The 23,221-nt window shown below is 39.3% G+C and overlaps 1 protein-coding gene across 2 annotated transcripts in view; it reads left to right on the forward strand.

Moving 5' to 3' along the window:
* Nucleotides 1-23,221, forward strand: part of LOC580257 (protocadherin Fat 1) — an 82,195-nt gene that overhangs the window by 12,737 nt on the left and 46,237 nt on the right. For both annotated transcript variants that reach the window (XM_030980581.1, XM_030980582.1), the window contains exon 2: nucleotides 1,499-1,566. In XM_030980581.1, coding sequence (XP_030836441.1) covers nucleotides 1,499-1,566 — 68 coding nt within the window. The remainder of the gene's footprint in view (nucleotides 1-1,498; nucleotides 1,567-23,221) is intronic.

The raw sequence follows: 23,221 nt of genomic DNA on the forward strand, positions 1-23,221 counted from the left end.
AAATAGTGATATTTAAGGAGTTACTATAGGTACAATCGTTATCGGAAGGGCCTGCTGCAATATCCGAATTACACGTGTTTAAATTGAACACGAGGCTATCGAGGCAAATAACGCCCTCTACGGTAAAAAGCAGTATAACGAAGGATTCGAGTATTTGCAGCAGGCCCCTTGCGATAAAAATGTACCCAGTTACTCCTCGATTATCACAATTTCTGAGGCATTTCTTGGGCGATTATTGAATTCATTGTCCAAGTTATCTATCTGACTATGGTAATTTTGAGCAGTAGTTGTCTTTCCAATTGTGCTCTCGAAGTTTTAAATGATTTTTTTCTCGTTACGATCACGTCTTTGTTTGGGTTCGTTCTGGCACGCATTACAGCTAATTAGGAGGAGCACTGCGCATTTTTCCGATACTAGTCTGAACTTGCCTTGCAACAGCTATCCGTTTCGAAACTCTTGATTACCAAGTAATTTTCAGCTTTTAAAAAAAGCATGCGATGTTTAAAATAAGAGATAAATATTTATTTTGTCTTTTAAATATTATATGATCGGTATATTGTACAGAAGAAATTTTTAGAAAGCCGTTTTATTATTCTAACATTCATATTTTTTGACCAGATTTATTCAACCTGCATAAATCAAAATGGCGGCTCGAATGTTGTCTTTCTATTTCTGCCCCAGTTTTTTTTACTTTTAGAGGTACGAAAATGGCACTAAACATCGCCAATCATGGATGAAAATAATGTCAAATGGAAGAATATACCGATCTGAGCCGAGGTATGCATGTGTTGATTTATTTAATTGATAAAAAATGTCACTTTTAAGGGACATACTGATGATATGCGCTTTTTATAGTGGCAAGTGGCAAATCCTGCGAGCTGATTTCGGGACACCGGGTCCCGATCGGTACAAGGCCGTCGGGACCCGGTTTATGAAAATCCCGACATGACTCAGGCCTAATACACAGTTAATATGGGAATGTCACAATCAATAGAGCCCCTCATTTAATCTTGATCAATATCTTCTGTTATACTGGTATTCATGCTCTTCTTTTACATATACATCTACACGGTGGAATGTAACATAGGACAGGATAATAATGTTGGTATGAACATATATGTATACAGTCTGTATTTCCACACTGTCGTAGAAAAAACAAGCATAATATAAAGTTCATATTTGAACACAAAGCATTTAAACGTTATTACATCACAAAATGAACTTAAAATCATGAAGGAGCTGTATTGTACCACATCAAAACAAATAGCATTTTCATTTTATTAACTGAATTTATAATAATAATAATACATAAGATTTCTAAGGCGCCAAATCCACTTGACAATCAAATGCCATCTAAGTTTACCCATATATCATAAAAAATGCTGTAGTCAGAATTTGTGAGCAATATGTTTCAAACCACAGATAACACAATATACTTGAAGTTGACTATATATTTATATATATTTTTGTCCTACTTTTTTTCTCCCGTGAATTGCAGGTGTTATCAGCACCGCAAGCAAGGCTCTGGACCGAGAGGCCAAGAAGGGAGAGGAACATCACTTTGAGGTTTGTAAAGACACTTTCACTCCAAATCATACTCAATTATTGATCCTCCTTGCTTGCCTAGCGCTAGCTGTCGTATCAGCAAGCTGCGTAGTCTGTACGGCGTCATTCACCTCCGCCTCATTCATACATTTATATGCTGTGAACTAAAACAGAGCAACAAAAAATGGTGAAGTAAAATGTGCCATGAGTGTCATAATGCCAGAGATAACACAATACAATTCTTCACTGTGTTAATAAAGATAATAGTAATGATAATACTGATCATAGTAATAGTAAGAGAACGGACATTTTTGTCATTAACTATTGCCTGCTACCCGGGGCAACGGGCATAGTTCGGTTAATTGCAGGCATGGCTAAAATCACGACTCCAATTTCAGATGACTAGATTTATTCAACCTACTAAAGAGAGGTAAATAATAATAATTTTTGCCTGAACAATTTTAACACAATTTAATGGAGGGAGTCAGCTTAGGGAACTGGTTGTTGCACATAGCTTTTTTTTGTCATTGCCACTTGCCATTCCTACACATACTTCAAACATTGTTATTACTTGTCAGCAGCTGCTTTTATTATAGGTGGTTTATCGATGCATGTATGAACAGGGCTTTATGGTATACCCTCTGCATCCATGCAGTCGTGTTGGTATGCCTGACACTATCAGATGATATAATTGGAGAATGGCTTAGAGACGAGGAGTTTGCCCCGATGCTGAGGTGGTTGTGTGATTTTGTCACGTTTTGCACATCTCTGTTAGAAGATGGTTCTCTACCTCTTGTGCATAATATATTCCTGGCAGAGGAGAACAATTTGCTCCTATTTTTTTGTATTGGCATGCATAAAGATGACTGATTTAGCATTATTGGAAGAAATTGACAATCATCTTCCAAGTTCCAGAGAATAAGCGGGCTACAACATCTTTGATGTTACTTTTCAGAAATGGCCGTCATATATGAAATGAACGCTGTTAATAAGCCAGTTGAGATTAACCCCTATGGAAAGTGGTCATATGTTTAGGTTTAGGATGGATTTTTAATCTGAGTATTATGAGATTCAAGATTCAAGATTCAAGATAATTTATTGTCATGTAAAAAATACATAAAATTTGCCTTCAGAAATTTAAAGGTGCTATACATGTACATACAAATATAAATATCTAAATACAGACAAAATAATTACATTTCAACATAACATGAGGAAAAAAAAATTGTTTTGTAACCAATAATTGAAAAGACTGTCTGACGGTTTCGATTAGCTAAAAAGGATTTTCTTTAGACTATGATGAGATAAAGATGGGATTTATCATCACAATGAGGATCTCCTTATACAAATAACCCATTCTCTGTGTTTCATATGGCTTCATCAGTCGTCTTCAGGTCACCATACCCTAACAGCATCCTTTGGACCCGCAAACCCCAATCGGATCAATGTAGACTACAGACAGTAGCAGACAGACAGAAGCCTAGAGGTTGGCTTAGCCTCTGTAAACGTATCAAATCGTGGAATAACATTCCAAAACTATCATTCCCTGCTGTTACAATCAGTTACAGTAGCCTCGGATCGTAGCCTGCAACCACAAGCCAGCTTTATTCCACTTTGTGGAACCGTGAACATCTTGTGTCATCACCTCTGCCCACTTCCTTCTGCCGCAAGACAAACTAAGTAGAGTCTCTCAAGCGTCGTTGTTGTTTCTGTATCCAATTTATGAAAAGATGCGGCCTTGTTTGAGAAGTGGCGACAAGGACGAGTATCCACAAGCACGTTCATCTTTTTTTCTTTCAAATCTGGAGAGATTTGAAGAGACCAAGATCAAAGGCCTTCGTAATTTCATTTTTAAAGTATATTCAGAAGTCGCGATCTCCCAAGGTATTTAACCATTAATGACCCGGAGATCCTCCCTCTCATTCATTTCAGATTTGTTCCACACAATTTCCCTTGCAGCCTTGATATTAAATTCCTTGTAATCCATGTTATCTATCCCACAAGTGCTTCAAGACCTTCACGGTGCTACAGAAAGAAAAGTCACGATTTGAGAAACGTTTTCTATTATCCGGTCTAATACACCTGTAAATGAGATTAAAAGCCCTGTCATTCATGTGTTGCATGTGAACATTTGTTCAGGACACAAAAATGAATCTTCTTTTTGACAGACAAATCAAATTTGAAACTATTTCAAGTCTTAGGGGGTCACTCTGTGCAAAACTCTAGACATCCAGTGGAAATGTCTTCAATATGAAACTAGATATTTTCTTCAAACTTTCAATTCCTCTTCATAACTACTCACCCTTCATTATTGCCTCGGCATGGTTTCGACCTTAAAAAAGGGATCACGGTGGGATTTGTTTTGCGATGGCGTCATATAAAATTTGTTTTGGAGACCAAGTCCAATCTATATACAAACTGGGGGTACTTGTGGACACTTTTAGCTCCCAAGATTTACTCAGGGTTGTGACACATGTCAAACAATTGTCTTGCCTTATCTGTCCCTCCTTTGACCCCTAACCTCCTTTCTAGTTGCGGAAAAGACCATCTCTGCATATGTCCGAAAGTTTCTCTCTCTCTCTAAAAGCAAAATAGGAATGGTAGATAGATTGTGCAGGCCTAGAGTGTAGACACAGCATTTTGCTTATACATTTCAGTCAGCTCTGTATGAAAATGATATTCATGAATATGACATATTTTGTGTCTGAAATGAGAAGTTAGGCAATACATAAAAGGATTAGAGGAATGGTTAAGAAGTGAATGTATTGGAAATATCTAATAAAAAATTTCTATGAACTGGACCCCGTCCGTTTTTTTCTCTCTCTCTCCCGTGTCATATGTTTTTGAGGAATTGTCCCCAACCCTCATACAAATAATTGATTCCCCCGAAGACTGATTATGATGACCTCGTTTTAAATCTACATTTATGATTTGAAGTACACATTTACAATTACATAAAGGCTATACCAAGAAGGGTTGTAGACTTTATACTGCTGTACACATCTCTAGAAAAAAGAGGCATCCTTCTGGCAGTATTGTGCATCACTCCCACACAAACACATGTGTGAGTGTATCTGATATCAATGCCTAAACCGTGTAAGTCAGGGGCACATTCTTTCACTAACCTCAAGAAGCTGGACATTGACTTTGATTGTCAGGTACCCCAAGTTTGATCTGGAGCTAGGCTCGATCTCTGTTTGCTTCGGAGGCATAAGTAGACTTGTCAGTCATACATGGTCTGTTTTGTAGACTATAGCCACATGTGCCTTTGACCATGGTCAGACTGATGTAGGCTTGGCTGAAGTCTCAAATTTTGTGAAATGTTAGATTCAAGTTTGTGCTTGCAAACTTATCTCCCCTTATAAACTTTGAGCTAAACTTTTTCTTGCAAATGGAATGGATATGATTCACTCACTAAGATACATGAAAGCAAACTATGGAGAACAAAAATGATTTTGACCCCCCCCCCCCCCCCCCCCACCAAAAAAAAATATTTATTTATATATATATATATATATAAATATTTATTAGAAATAAAGGACGATATGCTTTTTGGAAGGCCCCGTAACTTGGAGAAACATTCTAAGTTACAGCAAAATCTTTTTTTTTGTCTGCAGATTTTCTTATTTGAGTCATGATTCTTGAATCATCGATGTACAATCATCTTTGAAAAGAAATAAAGAGAATAAGCTGTTTGTTTCAAATGTAATTCCACAGAGATCGGTCAAAATTGATTGCAATGGTTTGCACCTAATCCATAATCTACCAACATTCTCCCTACAGATTCTGAATGATTTCTTATTAAAGTCAAAAGGGTTGGCACATGGTGATGATCAATCATGAAATAGAGATAAATCCCCCGAAATTTGGTACATTGCAAAAACAAAATAAAATGGGCACTTGATAATGACATTCCAGCATTATCAGCAAGAGCTTTAAATTTTGGCCTTACTCACAATATGTTGACCTTATTCACAAAACAATGATACACATGAAAATATTCATCCTTGCAAGAAAGACAAGAGACCTGTTTTCATTAGACCAAACTAGCTTTAGGTTGAGATATTAATTAGACCAGTTGGCTCTTTTGGGAAAAAAAGTTTTGCTCAACGATTTCAACCAGAGTCTAGAGCAAGGAGTACCGGTAGTCCAAGTTCATTTTCAAAAGCAAATTAGCTTGAGTATTTAGTGAAAAAGTGGGCTATTTCAAACACAAGCCTTATTTTGCTTGGGATAATAAGTAGAGCTTGTAATATTCAGAGTGCAAGGGTGAAATATATATAGACTGTTGTTTGTGTTTTCACTGGGAATTAGCTCAAACTCTTTGTGATCAGGCTAATTTCTCTGGATCAGAGTCAGTGGGCTATTTTGAAAACTTGGACTAATGAAAACAGATCTTGAATGCCTTCGAGGAACCAGAGTACTCTCGTGTCCCAAAGAGAAATGAAATATTCCAGTGTCTCTTTCTCAATTTCTTTGCTTTATCTCTATTTTTGTCCATACCTGACCCAAGTTGCTGTAAATTTTCTGGATTATTTTGACATTTTCTAAAGGCAGTGGGCCTCGTAGGAGGGCTTGTGTTCGCCCATGAGGGGTGCGTGACAGTACCCGTTTATAGCTGGAGGGGCGTTATAGGGGGAACTGACATGCAGGCAGATTGGTGGTAAGGTGATGGAGGGGTGAAATTTCTGAAGAGATTTATGGAAGCTAAGTGGATTGAAATCTTTCAAAGCTGCAAAAATTATGGCCCCTCTCGCTCAATTATGGAGAAATCACGTGCTAGCGGAATCCCAAAATATATCAATCATTGTAAAATATGGATTCATGTTGAAGGAAGTATACCAAACTCCACAATTCCTCTTTATTTTCCTGTGAATGCCTTAATGTTATTTTGATATGTTGAGCTGAAACAGGCATTTATTTCTTAAATATAACAAAAAATAAAGATGAAACTACATCAGGTTAGAGGCTTGTAATGTGTTTATTTGTGGTATCCTGGGAATTAGAATAACAAAGTAATGCCTGTAGCTTATATAGAGGCCTTTTATGGTTCAGATATTTCTAATTATTTCATTTTTTAATTGCTTGCAATGACATGACTTGCATTGCCGTATTGGCAATATTTTTATAATTTTATTAATGAGCTGTTTTTATGTTAGAGCTCTTCGCTGGAACATCCTATATGGGCCCTATGTCCCCTACAGTTCAAAATAATTACATCTGAGACATGATTTAGACATGTTTAAAAGTGACCATGGACTGTTCTGTTTCAGATAAAAGATTTATCATTGACACAAAATGTTGATTGAGCCTTTGAGGTGGTGTTGTCAACAAACACCAAGTTTTATAATTGAACATATTTCACAAACTTGACTGTCTTGCTTTGACTGGTTCATGGTTCAAATTCCATCTATCAAACCAAGCTTCACCATATGTGCCAGTCCCTTCTGCTTAGGACGTCTTCCCCAACCTTGCTCATGACCCTTGACCTTACCCAGCCTTCTTAGCAAATGATTGACAGCCTGACCATCTCAAAGCTACAGACATCTTTAAGATGAAGGAATAGAATCGTGATTGGCCAGGATGGGTTGCGTGTAAACTAGCAAGAGCTATCAAGCACTTGTATTTGATCTAGATAAATTATGGTTGTCGGTACTGAGAACCGTTTCCATCGAGCTTTCATATTTAATTTGTTTGAATCACAAGAAGAGTATATAATCGAATTGAGATATAAAAAAATAAAATCTAGCTGAGTAGCTAATACTAGCTATAGTAACACATAAACAGAAACTTTGCAACATGTAGACATTAAATGATGGAAAGAAGATTAAAAATTGATATTTTGTGGCTTCTAAAACAACTTAGTAGCAGTGAGAAGAAGTCCTGTTTTCTTCATGAGTGAATCAATATACTTCCTGTTTTTCAAACCAGATTAAAAAGAAATAAAGAAGAAAGAAAATATAAAAGATTGTAAACTATGTGACTTTACATTGAATTAATGCCTTGGTCACAAATACCCTTACGGGCTGTTACGAACGCCGTACGAACAAATTTCAGACCATTTCGTAAGATCTTCTTAAGAAGGCCGTACGAAACAAACGTTCGTATACCGTTCGTAGACCGTTCGTAAGATCGCAAATTGGTCGATGGTCTTGTCCAAGATTTTTTTTAACATCGTACAAAACCCTTTCTTCGTAAGGCTGGCGTACGAACGCCGTAATTACATCGTAAGAACCACGCAAGATCTTCGTACATTTCGTAGGGTCGAGGGACAATTCTTGAAATTATTACGATGACCGTAAGAACGCCTCAAGTTGTTCATAGAGGGCTCTTACGGCGTTCGTAAGAACGCCTTACGAGCGGAGATTCTTATGGTCTTCGTACGAACGAATCCTGGCGCTCGTAAGGCGTTCGTAAGGTCCTCGTAATGTCTACGTACACACTGTATGCAAATTTTGAGTTTTAACGGTTATAAGCGCGCGAAGTTCAAATCCTCACTCTGTTCATAGTGTTCGTCGAGGGTGCATCTCCTGTCGAAGCAATATGGGACCAAAGGGGAAATCTGTTAGAGGAAAGAGAGGGAAGGGAAACAAACGTAAGGAAAGAGATGAGGAGGAAGGAGAAAAAGGAGGGGAGCAGCAACAACAATATCAAGCAGAGGCGCTGGAAATGTGGGGGGGGGGGGGCACTCGCCCCAACGAAAGGAACATACAAAAAGAACAAAACCTGAATTGAATCACATATAAATTATATTCCATTCAAAGAAAAGGAATTAACAGGAATTAAATTTGGTATACATTACGCTTGCCCCTACATTTTTCAATGGAGGTTTTTATAATATATGCGATTAGCGCATATCGTGGAAATATTGTAAGAGGATGGGAAAGTGTGTGTGTTCTTTATTATAGTGGTGAGAAGACATGAGCCCCTGAACGCTGGCGTACTAATTGGCGGGGGAGGGTATTTCTAATTCGATACCAGTGATTTACAAACGTTGCTGAAATGACATGATTTTCCTGTATTTTTTCTCAATTTGTTTGTAAATCATACCTTTTTATGCGTTTGTTGGAAAATTACTAATTCCCAAATTAACAGCTTGGCATACAAATATGCTTATTTAGAAGCCTTCATGTCAGGGCCTGCAGAACAGCTCTGGGATCGAGCCCCCTTCACCTTTTTTGAAAAAGAGATAAAAATGTGTGACCTACCAATGTCACAAATGATGTATCTGACCGTAATTAAATGCCAAAAAACCCTGAGTTTACGGGGGCTCCACCCCCTGGATGCTCATCTGACCGTAATTGAATACCTAAAACCACAAAGCTTCCGGGGGCTCTGCCCCCTGGACCCCACCAAGGGCCCTAAGGCGGGACCCTAGATGCTATGACCGTAATTGAATACCTAAAACCCCTGAGCTTCCGAGGGCTCTGCCCCCTGGACCCCACAACGGGCCCTAAGGCGGGCCCCCGGAGTGCCCATCTGACCGTAATAAAATACCCAAAACCCCTGGGCTCTGCCCCCTGGACCCCCGACAATTAGTGACCCGCCAGTGACACAAATAAAGTATCTAAATATGCTTATCTGACCGTAATTGAATGCCTAAAACCATGAGCTTCCGGGGGCTTAGTCCCTTGACCCCCGCCGGTCCAAAGCCCCTGGGACCCACGCCAATTTACTTTTCATTCGCTTCACTCACTACACTCTAACCTGATCGTTAATACTCCACTTTGAAAAATGTTCCGTGGGGCCTGCATGTAAAATGTAAGAGTGGTGGTGATGCAAATTTTCCTTCTGCCCTAGCCCCCCCCCCCCCCCCCCCCCCAACAAACAAAAAAAAAAAAAAATTTCCAGGATCGGTTGAACTTTTTTAGACCTCTTTTTTGACCTCGATAGATTACATGTATGTGCCCCCCCCCCCCCAAACATCAAACTCTGGCTACGTGCATGGGAAGGTGAGCCCCCTGGAATGTTTGCCACCCCAATCCCAAACTGCTTCCGGCGCGCCTGATATCAAGAAATGATGGCCATTGGAAGCGACCGGGAGGAGGCGGTGAAAGATGACGACGACGAGGAGGAGGGAGAACCATCAAGACGGTAGATTGATAGCGATGAAGATGAGGTAATGGGGAAACTAAGAAAGGAGAAGTATGACTTTGATGCTACCACAGAGCAAGACATTGTTGACTTCTTCGGTTAACACGATTGCTTTTATAATAAAGGAAGTAATAGATATGCTAACAGCAAGTTCAAGAATCACTTGATAGAGGTTCAGTTGCAGTTGCAGCCTTCTTGGCAGTACTGTCATCGTGAAATATCAAACTTTCAACAGTCATAGAATTTTCGACAGTAAACGGCAGCGCGACCAAATATTTAAACAAAATCGTAAGATCTTATTACGAATGACTTGTGAATGCCGTGAGTTACACGTACGACCACCTTGCGAGAACAAAAACTCGTAAAATTGGCGTAAGTCTGACGTGAGAAGAACTCAAGGCGTTCTTACGAAAAACGTACGATTTCTAGGGCCATTGTTTAACCGAAAATCACTTCATTTCTCAAGGAGGTCTTAAGTTGTTCTTGCGAATTAAACGGCGTTCGTACGAAATCCGTAAGAAGGACGTAAGAAACTATGCCCCATCTACGAATCTCTACGAACTCTGAAATTCGTAGAAACAGGGAGATTCGTACGAACGAATCGTTCGTACGAACATTTGTGACCGTAGCATTAAGTGCTGTTGTGAAAAATTTGCAAGCTGTAGACAAGTAGCGAGTAGAATAAAGCGAAGGTTTGACACCTTTTCCTCATTTTTCTTCAAGTTTAGGCATGCAAAAGTTGAATTGAGCAAATAACAACCTGGTAGCGATAAATACTTTGACACATTACCGGATGAGAAATTAAAGAACTAGAAAGGCGCCTGCGTGTAGGCGTGCATGTTAGCAACAAGTTATGGTGGAGGGGCCATGTTTGCTCGGATTGGTTGTGCCAGCGGGTAGCCATAGCTGAGCAGCAGGGAGCAGACCGAAGTAAAGACGGTTGGACAATTAGAGAAAGATCTTCTCGTAGTCTTTTGACGGCTGACCTTCAACTTGTTCTATTTCTGGCCATCTTTTTTCTCCCGTTGACCATCCTTGTTTGTTGTTGTTGTTGTCATGTCCCCATCTTATCAATCAAACAAACTGAAATATACTTTCTCTTTCAAGTGATTAGATAGATATTAGATACCATAAATCCATTTATTTGTGAAACTTGTGTGCATTGAAGCTTTGGTTCAACTCCAATGATAAATAAAAAATAATGTTTTATACTCTAGCACACACTATAGAAAAGTGGTAATTGAATCATGATTTGATCTTATATTTGTTTTCATATGAACTGCTCTGGAGAGAATTCAAATTATTAGTAATTACAGTGAAAGAGAATTGTCCAGATAGGGAGTCATGTTTGTTTGAATCATGGCTGATAAACTTTTGAAAAAGCATTAACTTTGCAAACTACAGTTTCTCTTTTTACCCTCTTGATAGCTGATTCTCTGTTATTACGCTGTATTTCTGACCTCTCTCTTTCTCTTTCTCTTTCTCTCTCTCTCTCTCTCTCTCTCTCTCTCTCTCTCTCTCTCTCTCTCCCTTTCCCCCTCTCTCTCTCTCCCTTTCCCTCTCTCTCTCCCCTTCAATATTCTCGAGAGACTTGTTAGCCCAGGCTGCCTCTGTATTCTTTCCGATTGTTTTTAGAAACAGCAACGAGATCTGCATTTAAGTGAAACAAAATACATTTGTAACCTAATGAACACAGCCATGGGCCTAGAGACTAAAGGACCAAACCCAAGCTAGAGCCTAGACCTGAGCTTTATTTACCTGGCCTTTGTAGTTCTGGGCCGGAAAGTGACTTCTTTTATAAAAGAAGTTTGTTTTTTCTGTCATTTTGGGAGATTTCCTTAAAAATATGAACACCTGGCAAGTGGATTCATTGAAAATATTGTTTTGTTGGCCGTAGAGACCAAAATGTCCAAGAATTCAGGCTAAAATTTCTGTCTCTTTGTCTCCCTCTATCTTCATTCACATCTGACATCACTTTATTCTTTTCTGGCATTTTCTATTTTGTTATCTTGTTTTATCCATTTCCACCCCAATGTATCCAATATTTATTCAATTTCTTTCCCTTTTCACCTCCTTTTCTCTCCCTTGATTTCTCAACATCCATCTCTCTCCCCTGAGCACTCTCTCAGTCTGTACTTCTCTTTCTTTATCCTTTCCTATTCACTTTTGATTGTCTTTCAGAATTTGCAAAAATCTTAATCGAAACAAAAAATAAAATCCTCTTTGCACTTATTTGCAGTCTAATGATATACAGCCTTAGATCTATGATCTATGATGTTGTAACTTTGGGGTCATGCTTTGCTAAAAGCAAATGGATAAACTTTTTGATAACTTGTGTGGTGACGCAAACTGCATCCTTATTGGTTTAGGCCTTACGTTGTGGTTTACCACCATATCCCCACTGCAAATGCTCATGGGATACCACTAGTCCGTACACCACTTGCTTGAATTCCAAAGAGAAAAGGACAATTTACATTGAGCTATTTCAGTGTTGACAGTAAAATACAAACAAACAGTAAAAATGTAAAGATAGGGCCTCAATAACCTGACACACTTTCTAAATGTGTTGGAATTTGTGGTAAATTTCATGTTTGTTTCATCTGTTTTGTTATTGATATGTGTTGATGACTTGACACATTTTCAAAAATGCTTTGGAATGTTAGCATAAATGTCATCTTTGTTCCATCTGTTTTTGTTTGCGATGTATTCATCTTTCCTCTCGTCATATTTCAACAACAACTTTCTGACTCCTGAGACTGCATCCTCCCTTGTGGCACACAATGCAGAAGAAAGTTCCATCCATCCATTGAGAGCAAGAAGGATACTAACTTCATGTTGAATGATACAAGTTAATGCCCTTTTGGTTCTTAGGAGACTATATTTATATTGATTAGTAATTGACACTCCAACACCTTTTCTAAATGCGTTGGAATGCCGAGTTAATTTCATGTTTGTTTCATGCGTTCCTTGTTTTTGTTTAGCATTCACAGTTTGCCCGGTTATATTTCACAAACAATCGTCGAACCCTGAGACCCCATATTCCCATATGGAACGAAAATGCGGTAGCCGCGCATTCCTTTACTCGGTCTCAAGTCTGGGGTTAGGAGCTGTGGTATAACTTCATAACTTTCCCTGACGTTACTGACACCTCTCACTCACTCTACCTGCGCTGTAGCTGATCATATTGAGCCCTCACGTAAAACATGATCTGCGTTGATATGCTGCCTGGTGCCTGGCCGCCCCTCGCGATGCTATCTTGAATACTAGATATGTTTGCACGGTATCATTGTAATTTTAAATCTAAAAAATAAATAAAGTTTATAATACAACAAACTTTTACAATATCAAAAATGTGTGTGTTCACATAGGACCGTAACAATGGAAGCTTGTCGGTTTAAACTGCAACCCAAGCAAGTAGTACCGGTAAGAGTACCTACAAGTTGACAAAAAATCTAAGTAAATCGTGTCTGCATGCCACAATACTTTGAGTGCCAACCATAAGACCTTTTATGGTTTAAAATGTTGAGTAAACTTTTAAGTTTTTAAACCATGAGTGCATCCACATTGTCCTTAACTACAAAATAATCTTAACATTTTAAAACTTAACTTTAAGTTTACAGCCTTTCATGTGAACCTAGCTATTGACAAGGTGCAAGACTTTTATTCTTAGGATGGGAGAGTGATATGACACTGCTAAAGGTTCTCAATCATGTATCCTGTCTTATCATGAGGTGGTAAATATGCAAACTTTGACCCCTCGAATCATGAAAATATGTGGGTTTTCACTCCGTAAAGCCATGCATGCATGGGACAGAATAAATAATCCACATTTTAAAGGCATGGCAGAGCTTATCTATGTTATCCATGTTCCGGAAATTGCCTTTTCTTTAAAATATAGTATTGCTATCAATTTCATATTGACAGTGGATTTACTGTGATACCATGTTCATAAAGGGATCATCTTTGTATTTATTTTGTTCATTTCTATCAAGAACCTTCGTAGTTTGTTGATAAAAGAGGAAAATTAGTTGCAAGTGGGGAGCAGTGAGAGAGAGAGAGAGAGAGAGAGAGAGAGAGAGGGAGAGAGAGAGAGGGAGAGGGAGAGAGAGAGAGAGGGGGAGGGGGGGGGGGGGTCACATTCGTTAAGTTTCATGTAACACTACTTTGCACACTGGTATAATGCATGCATTATAATCTTTGTTGAACTGTTAAAATGTCTTTAACCCTACTATTAATTGAGGGTAAAGCCCAGAACGCTACTAATTTTGTACATGATATATTTCAAAATGGGTTAACACTATAATCATTTGCAAGTTGATGTAACAAGTATGATGATCTTATAGCATGACACGAAAATCACTATGCAAATAATATGTTTTGCTGGTGTTTGTAATCCATATAAATAAGGGAGGTGGGTGGCTACAAGAATTGGCATTTACCTTTAGTAAGATGTAAACATAAAAAGCAATAATGATTCAAAAGAATTTTAAATAAGTAAATGACAGGGTGATAAGTGATGATTGAAAGATTGAAAAAATGGAAATAGAAAGGTAAGAGAGTGGCACTTTGGACTTAAAATTGAGAAGGGAAAGAGGCAAGGAATGGCAGGTTAGATGAAAGGATTATTTTGTTTTTTATTTGAGTTGGTAGGGGGTAAGAGAGAGTGACAGACAAACCAATACATCATCATACTTGTCAGCTGCATATTAACCCTGTAATGGAAACAAAACAAGACCCTTTTGGTCTTCATTCTGAGGAAAAATAATCCTGTTCTTTTGTTAGGTTGTCTCAAAGTTTCTGCTTAGAAAATCGGACAAATCCTCCACAATCTTTGAGTGGGATAACAGAGCTTAGGGGATGGGAGTGAGGGGTGGGGTGATAGTAAGACGAAAATATTCATACATGGATGAAAATGCAACCAAAACCGTTGAAATACAACCAGACCTCTTCCAACATCCACCGAGGAGGAATGTGAAAGATGTTGAGATGGAAGGAAAGCGAGATGGTTCTTGATATAGGGATTTAAAGAGGGATAATAATGTGTTTAGGAATTCTGTCCGAGATGAAAACATGTTGAGTGACAATGGATCGTGACAGGGGAGAGTCAATCCTGTAGGTTTATGGACTGGCTGTTGTCATAAAGGTCGTCTTGAAAGATACCAGGGTACCGCGTAATGGCTCAAAGTGGGCCCAGCCTGTCTGCTAGCTAGCGAGGGAATCGTCTGCAGCATCGCCATGGTTATTGTGGAGGCGGGTCGGAGTGAATGGGTGGAAAGATCGATAGATGGATGGAGATATGGAAAGATGAAGCTATGAAACGATAGGTGAGGGATCAGCAGATTGTCGGAGAGATCAATGGATTGGCAATAAGATAAAGGGATTCATAAGATAGAAAGATAGATGCTTTTGAAAGCTTGGTGGAAAGATAGAAGGATGGAAGAGATGGGTAGAAAATTAGAAATATTGATAATGCTCAGCTGTTTTCTAGAACTTGGAATGATAAATATTAATGTTTTTGCATATGGCACTGTAAGGGTTAGTGAGTTATTGTAAATAAGGAGTAAGGTACAAGGCTTTAAAAAGAAAGAACTGAAAACAATACATCCATAACTAAATTTGGTAGGTGTCTGTGACAGATCATCCATAACATGTATTGACATATGTCACCTGATGCCTTCTAAATCATTCCTCAGCGGCCCTTCGGGAAGCGTTGTTACATCTTCAGGGTGTCTTTGGGGTGAGACTTTCTGGGTAGGAACATTGAAAACGACTGAAACATTAGTGACAACATAGCTCTCTTCAGGGTTTCAAATGAAGGATTTCAAATCTTTAGGGGAAGGTTATTATTCGTGACATTGACATTAGGTCACGATTCCGAAGTTTATTGGACATCGGTCGGTCTCTGGAATCCCATTGACGGGTCTCGGTGGAACTGTTTTGGGTCTTCAGTGGACTGGGTTATGTTTGGAAAACATCCCCAATTAAATGTTTGTGACATGTTTGTTACTTGGTGTAATTCCTCGACTGGATTCCTCTATAGGTTACCAACATGTTTGTCATATGATACCGCATCGGCAGGTGCTGGAAGACAAGTAGCAGGGCCCCGTTCCATAAAAACTGTTTATGAAATATCAACTGCCGCAATTCTGCTTGCAGCCAATCATTATATTATACTCTGTAACTTGTTGTTGATGAGAAGTTTTACAAAAAAAAGGGGTCCATCTTTCTTTTTGCTAGTGTGTCCGTCAGGCAGGGCCCTATTTCTTGAAAAAAATCCTATGAATAACAATTGGCACAATTCTGCTCACAGCCAAGAAGATGAGTATAGGGTAAGAAATAATGTGAGAAGAATGAAGACGGTAGAATGAAGATGAAACAAGAGTGAGGTCTCTGCACTTTCACAATCTAACACTTATTTGCTGGCAGAGAAAAAAACAAGAGAACATCAAAGTTTACCTGTGCTATTCGCCGCTCTTGTTCTAATTGAATGTCGTCACGCTGTTTGAAGTAGATGGATGGTAGCTTGCAGCCACAGACCCTGGTCAGTTGTAATGCGTAATTGAATGTCTGAACTGCAAGACTACTTGGACCTGCACAGTCTTCTGCACTCCATAGGACCTGTGCTATAGCTACTCCTGACATAGCCAGGGACCGTCAGAGTTAGTCTTTATGTATTTCTCTTTAAGTGTCGAATATAGTCTGTTTGTGTAGACTAGATGAGGAGGGGGTTAGCATCATCTTTTGATACAGTAAAATGTCATTGGATGAAATAACGGGGTCTATTCGCTATTCATAAGGACCGCTATTCATAAGGTCCACTATTCATAAGGACCGTTATTCATAACGTGTAAATTCCCGTACTTCCTGGTCCGCTATTCATAATGGCAAAAGAGGGTCGCTATTCATAAATAAATAAGGTTCGTTAATCATAAGGACCGCTATTCATAACGTGAGATGAGGGTCGCTATTCATAATTCATATTAAGGGTCATTAATCATAAGGACCGCTATTCATAATATGAAATCAGGGTCGCTATTCATAATACGACGAGAGGGTCGCTATTCATAATACGAAATAAGGTTCATTACTTATAAGGGTCGCTATTCATAACACGGGAAGAGGGTCGCTATTCATAATACGAAATGAGGGTCGCTATTCATAATAGGAGAAGAGGGTCGCTATTCATAATAGGAGAAGAGGGTCGCTATTCATAATAGGAGAAGAGGGTCGCTATTCATAATAGGAGAAGAGGGTCGCTATTCATAATACGAAATGAGGGTCGCTATTCATAATAAGAAATGAGGGTCGCTATTCATAATATGAAATGAGGGTCGCTATTCATGATAGGAGAAGAGGGTCGCTATTCATAATAAGAGAAGAGGGTCGCTATTTATAATAGGAGAAGAGGGTCGCTATTCATAATAGGAGAAGAGGGTCGCTATTCATAATAGGAGTTGCTATTCATAATAGGAGAGGGTCGCTATTCATAATAGGAGAAGAGGGTCGCTATTCATAATAAGAAATGAGGGTCGCTATTCATAATAGGAGAAGAGGGTCGCTATTCATAATAGGAGAAGAGGGTCGCTATTCATAATAGGAGAAGAGGGTCGCTATTCATAATAAGAAATGAAGGTCGCTATTCATAATATGAAATGAGGGTCGCTATTCATAATAGGAGAAGAGGGTCGCTATTCATAATAAGAGAAGAGGGTCGCTATTCATAATAGGAGAAGAGGGTCGCTATTCATAATAGGAGAAGAGGGTCGCTATGCATAATAGGAGAAGAGGGTCGCTATTCATAATAGGAGAAGAGGGCTGCTATTCATAATAGGAGAAGAGGGTCGCTATTCATAATAGGAGAAGAGGGTCGCTATTCATAATAGGAGTAGAGGGTTGCTATTCATAATAGGAGAAGAGGGTCGCTATTCATAATACGAAATGAAGGTCGATATTCATAAAAAGAAATGAGGTTCGCTATTCATAATAGAAGTTTAGGATCGCTATTCTTAATAGTTGCCCCCCCCCCCCCCCCCCCCGTGGCTACGTTCCTGGTCCTGTAGGGGGGGGGGCGTCATATAGCCCTGAATAGTTGTCTCTTTTTAAAGTAGTTATATTTTATCTGTTATCTTTGATAATTATATAGAGCTCATGTGGTGACGAAAAAAAAAAGTAAAACATAACACACATGTAGTCCTATCGTAAATTGTCCTCCTTGTTGGACATCTTGCCCCACCACCCTGCCCCCGACTGATCTTATCCAGGCTACGCCACTGAGATATTAAGTATGCCAAGCAGGCCCATTATCCATTTTAGCTTGCTATTTAAGAAACTAGTAATTGTTTATACGACAATAATTGGACCTATGGACCTAAAAAATTGAGCGGGATTGGACCTGACCATAAGCCTAGTATCTACCTACCGAGCCCCCTCCCCCCCCCCCCCATCAGTACGCCCCGGCGCGGATCAAGAATTTTCCAATAGGGGGGGGGGGGGAACGGAAATTTGAAAAATGCGCAGACCATTTTTTCAACTCAACATACCAATACTGACAAGGTCATATTAGAAGCACAATACCGGTACCTACAAGCAGGCACAATTTTGGAAAGGGGGGCAAGCTCACTTAACGTCTCTTGTCCGATATAAACATTCCCCGTTTTTAAGATATACATTTTTTTGACATTTTCATCGGGGGGGGGGGGGGGGGGGCTAAAGCCTCTTGCCCGAAAAGGGATTTTTCTAGTTCACAATTCGGCTAGTAAGTGAAACGAGCGAGCAAAAATTTGAGCATAATATGTATTTTGTGAAAGTGTTATTTATTACCAAGATAAACGAGAAAAGATATCAAAAATTCATATTCGGGCAGCTCGCTGTTCTCCCCCCCCCCCACACCCATTACGCGCGAAAGTTTTGAACTTTCATTAATTATTATAAAAAGAAGACGATTTATTGTACCATTCTCGACTCTTAATCCTTGTCTGAATTCAGTTTCCTCCCTCCCGCGCAAAACGTGGAAGCTTTGATGTTTCATTAAATTATTAGAGAAAGAAGAGGATTTGTTGTACCATTCTTGATTATTAATCCTTGTCTGAATTCAGTTCCCACCCCCCCCCATCCCCTCTTGCGCAAAGCGGGTAAGCTTTGACCTTTCATAGTTTAATAAAATTATTAGAGAAAGAAGACGATTCGTTGTACCATTCTCGACCCTTTTTCTTTGTCTGATTTGAGTTCCCCCACCCCCTCCCGCGCGAGGCGCGGAAGCTTTGACCTTGCATAGTTTAATGAAATTATTAGAGAAAGAAGACGATTCGTTGTTCCATTCTCGACTCTGGCTACGCGCCTGCTTTAAAGGGAAAATGAAACAATCATGATTGTGATAGCACACAATAATGTTAGTAGAAATAGTAAATAATAAAAATTATTGCAACAACCATGGATAAATCACGGCCGGGAGCGTGGGCCGAGTGTCATATCATACATAGTTTTGTTTTATTGGGCGAGGGGGCGTAGCGACCAAGCAAAACTTTGCAATGTTGAATGCTATATATCTTTCTAGCTATATTTCTAAATTTCATGGGGGACGTGTCCTCCTATCGGGCCCAGGATTGCCGCACCTGTCCATGATTACTACCAACATGAGCTCAAATACAAGCTCAAGCGAGTTTATATGAGCTGAAGCCAAATGAAGGACAAAATAAGAGTTGAGAAGCGGCCCCCCTACCGTTAATTACAAATTTGACTTTGCATCGCAGGGGCTTTTTTAACGTTTAACTTTGATTCCGTGGGTCGAAAGTTACTGTCACTAAGCGCCATTTCCTTGTCTTTCCACCTTTTTCACCCGACTCCCCCCCCCCCCCCCCCACTCAGTGTTATCTAGAGTACGCGTAACTTAAGTCCCTACAACTCCCTCTATGTCGCTTTTTTTCTTTGCTGAGGATAAGATACATGATAGATCAACCCCTTGAAGGCAACACTGATACAACCCCACCGCCCCCACCCTTGAACAGACACAGGCCACGCCATCTATGAACAACTTGGACGAGAATTGTCGCAAATATGTACATGTACCAAGGGAATACTGCCGGGAGGGTGGGCCGAATGGCGCAGCGTGGTCGGGCTGAATTGGATTGGGGGGGGGGGGGGCTGGTGACCGGAATGATGGGACACGTTCATTATTTAGGCACGCCTTTCTTTCTTCAGAAATGTGAGTTTTCAATAAATGTTTTCTTCAAATGTTTGGGACCATGTGGCCTACCCCCCCCCCCCCCCACCCCGGCCTACGCTGTAGCCATTGGGTGTCCTCTATCCAGTATGTCGCTTTCTTATTAACATTTAGTTTATTGCTTATGTCATTTGGACTTTTTCGGTATTATGAATAGCGACCCTCTCGTCACATTATAAATAGCGACCCTCATGTCCTATTATGAATAGCGACCCTCTTCTCCTATTATAAATAGCAACCCTCTTCTCTTATTATGAATAGCGACCCTCACGTCGTATTATGAATAGCGACCCCCTTCTCCTCTTATGAATAGCGACCCCCTACTCCTATTATGAATAGCGACTCTCTTCTCCTATTATGAATAGCGACCCTCTTCTCCTATTATGAACAGCGACCCTCTTCTCCTATTATGAATAGCGACCCTCTTCTCCTATTATGAATAGCGACCCTCATGTCGTATTATGAATAGCGACCCTCTTCTCCTATTATAAATAGCAACCCTCTTCTCCTATTATGAATAGCGACCCTCATGTCGTATTATGAATAGCGACCCTCTTCTCCTATTATGAACAGCGACCCTCTTCTCCTATTATGAATAGCGACCCTCTTCTCCTATTATGAGTAGCGACCCTCATGTCGTATTATGAATAGCGACCCTCTTCTCCTATTATGAATAGCAACCCTCTTCTCCTATTATGAATAGCGACCCTCATGTCGTATTATGAATAGCGACCCTCTTCTCCTATTATGAATAGCGACCCTTTTCATTGATTATGAATAATGACCCTTGTGAATAATGACCCTTATGAATAGCGACCCTCATTTTCCATTATGAATAGCGACCCTCATTTTGTATTATGAATAGCGACCCTCATTTCGTATTATGAATAGCGACCCTCTTTCTGTGTTATGAATACCGACCCTTTTGTAATATTATGAATAGGGACCCTTATGAATAGCGACCCTCATGTCGTATTATGAATAGCGACCCTCTTCTCCTATTATGAATACCGACCCTCTTCTTTGATTATGAATAGCGGTCCTTCTGAATAATGACCCTTATGAATAATGACCCTTTTCTCCAATTATGAAAAGCGGACCTTATGAATAGCGGTCCTTATGAATAGTTGACCTTATGAATAGCGGACCTTATGAATAGCGGTCCTTATGAATAGCGACATTGACCCGAAATAACATTCAAGATTGATGTTAGTTTGTGGGAGGAGAGATGAGTTCATACAACATCCATATTAGACATGAACGTATTACCTTGCTGTGTCAATGTCCTGTATTTGATGTCTTACATTTTTCAGTTGATTGATATGTTCAACCTGAAATAGAACGAAGCATAAAATGAAAGTGTTATTTTGTTAAATGAAAAGTATCACACAGTTAACAAAAATTTCATAAAGTAACCTTAAAATTTTATGATGATTCATGACCCATTTTTGGAGGACAATCCTTACATAGTGGGTGCAAGATTTAAGTCTTGGGTAAGTTTGCCGCCTACGACACTGAAAAGGTTAAATGCATGTCAGGGATTGTTTTTAAGTTCCATTTGCATCAATAGAAACAATGCAGCCCCCAGAATAAGATTTATTCATTTTCCTCTTACACTAGCAGTAATGAAGGTGATAATTGACTGTTTTTATTTATACAATTCGATGAAATATCTTAATCTAATACTAAAAGAAAAGAACTGCAGATAATAAAGATAGGAAACCTTTGATGAGATTGTCGCGTCTGCGCACCTCTTGTTCTTGATCTGAGGGGAGATTTTTTAAATTGAGATATTCCTTCTATTTGCCTCTTGAAAATATAGATATGTTATTAGAAATAACATTCATGCATTAATATTGTACACGTTTTGTCACGAAAGGAAGGACACCATTAGTTGAGCAATCACTGAATAGGTGAGATGGTATTTATTTGCTCTTACCCACATGTTCATAATGTTAAGCAAACATTTTTGGAGCAATTTCAAAAGGCAAAAGGGATTCAAAGGGAATTAAAAATTATACAAATTTAAGAACAATGGTCCATAAAAGGGGAGAATGTTTGTTGGATCCAAAAATGTTTGTAGTTAGAATGCAGCCTTGGGCGCATGCAAGGTGTGGACTTATTTGCTTGCTTCAACGCTCATGTTCGGCCCCTGTAGAGCGGTGTCCCGATTTCGGCGGACGTCATGGTGAGAACTGTGACATTCGTTTCATCATCACGTGATGTTTTGATGGTGTTTTTGTCTGAACATGAGAAGGGTATCCCTGAACATCTCACAGATTCCCCATGATTAAGCTGGTGTTATCAAACTCCACTGCGCCTGTCAGAGGCGTCATCAGTCGAAATGAAATTATAGAATATGAGATTAGATTTCATGTGCTTCAGCAAAACATGATGTCTTTATTGTTTCTTTTTGAAAGTGCGTTTGAATCTAGATAAAGGGAAGAGAGCTATGTTGCTGAAAACTTGTAACATTATCCAAAACATTGACAAGGTTTCCGTATATAGGGGATATTTGGGAATTTCTTTTTTTAAATGAAACTTATCTCTCTTATTAAAAAAAATTAATATGTAGACATGTTTCCTGGGAAAGCGACAAAGAATATTGTAAAGCCTGAATATTTTTTGACTTCAACAAGTGGTCTTGATTTGTGTAAGTTTCTTGTTGCAAAGTTATTAATCCACAATGTTAAATTTTTGCAATGTGCTCAGGTTTCTGCTTCAAAAATAGCTGTCTCTAAAAAGCAATCAGTGGCAGTTTGTGGTTTCCAATACAAGTGGTGAATTCTTTTCATTACCACCTGGAGATAAGATGAATTCAGCAATTTATGCCTGCAATTAAAACAAAAAGATGAAGACATATCCTGTATATGCAGAGCATGATCAAGCAAAATTAAGATAGATTATGTAATTGAATGACTTCATGGAAGGCAGAGGCACTCAAGAGACTTGATTTACATGGGGGTTAATCAATATAGAGTGTTTTATTATTAAGATATTCATCCCCTTGTCATGCTCTCTCGCTCATTAAAAGGGACACAATACTCGAATGGAATTAGAAAGCAGTGGGATTGATTATAACTTCATTAGGAACCCATGGGCTTGTACTAATCACCGATTTAATGAGGTTACCAGGCCTCGTCTTCTTCTCCGCCCGCCAAAAATAGGCTCGCTTGTCTTCAGACGCTCTCTACGGAGTTCATTCATGAAGAACTATTGGAAGGTTATGATTTTAAGATTGAGAGAATCTAGTTGCATGTATGTACAATGTGTAGTATGGAGAATAAGCCGTTGTTAGCCCTTTTCATTTTAACTGATTATGGTACAACACACATTTTCCATTGACGCCAGCCTTGGTTGTCT

The sequence above is a fragment of the Strongylocentrotus purpuratus genome, unplaced genomic scaffold, assembly GCF_000002235.5.
Source record: "Strongylocentrotus purpuratus isolate Spur 01 unplaced genomic scaffold, Spur_5.0 spur5_scaffold_11, whole genome shotgun sequence".
Lineage (NCBI taxonomy): Eukaryota > Metazoa > Echinodermata > Echinoidea > Camarodonta > Strongylocentrotidae > Strongylocentrotus > Strongylocentrotus purpuratus.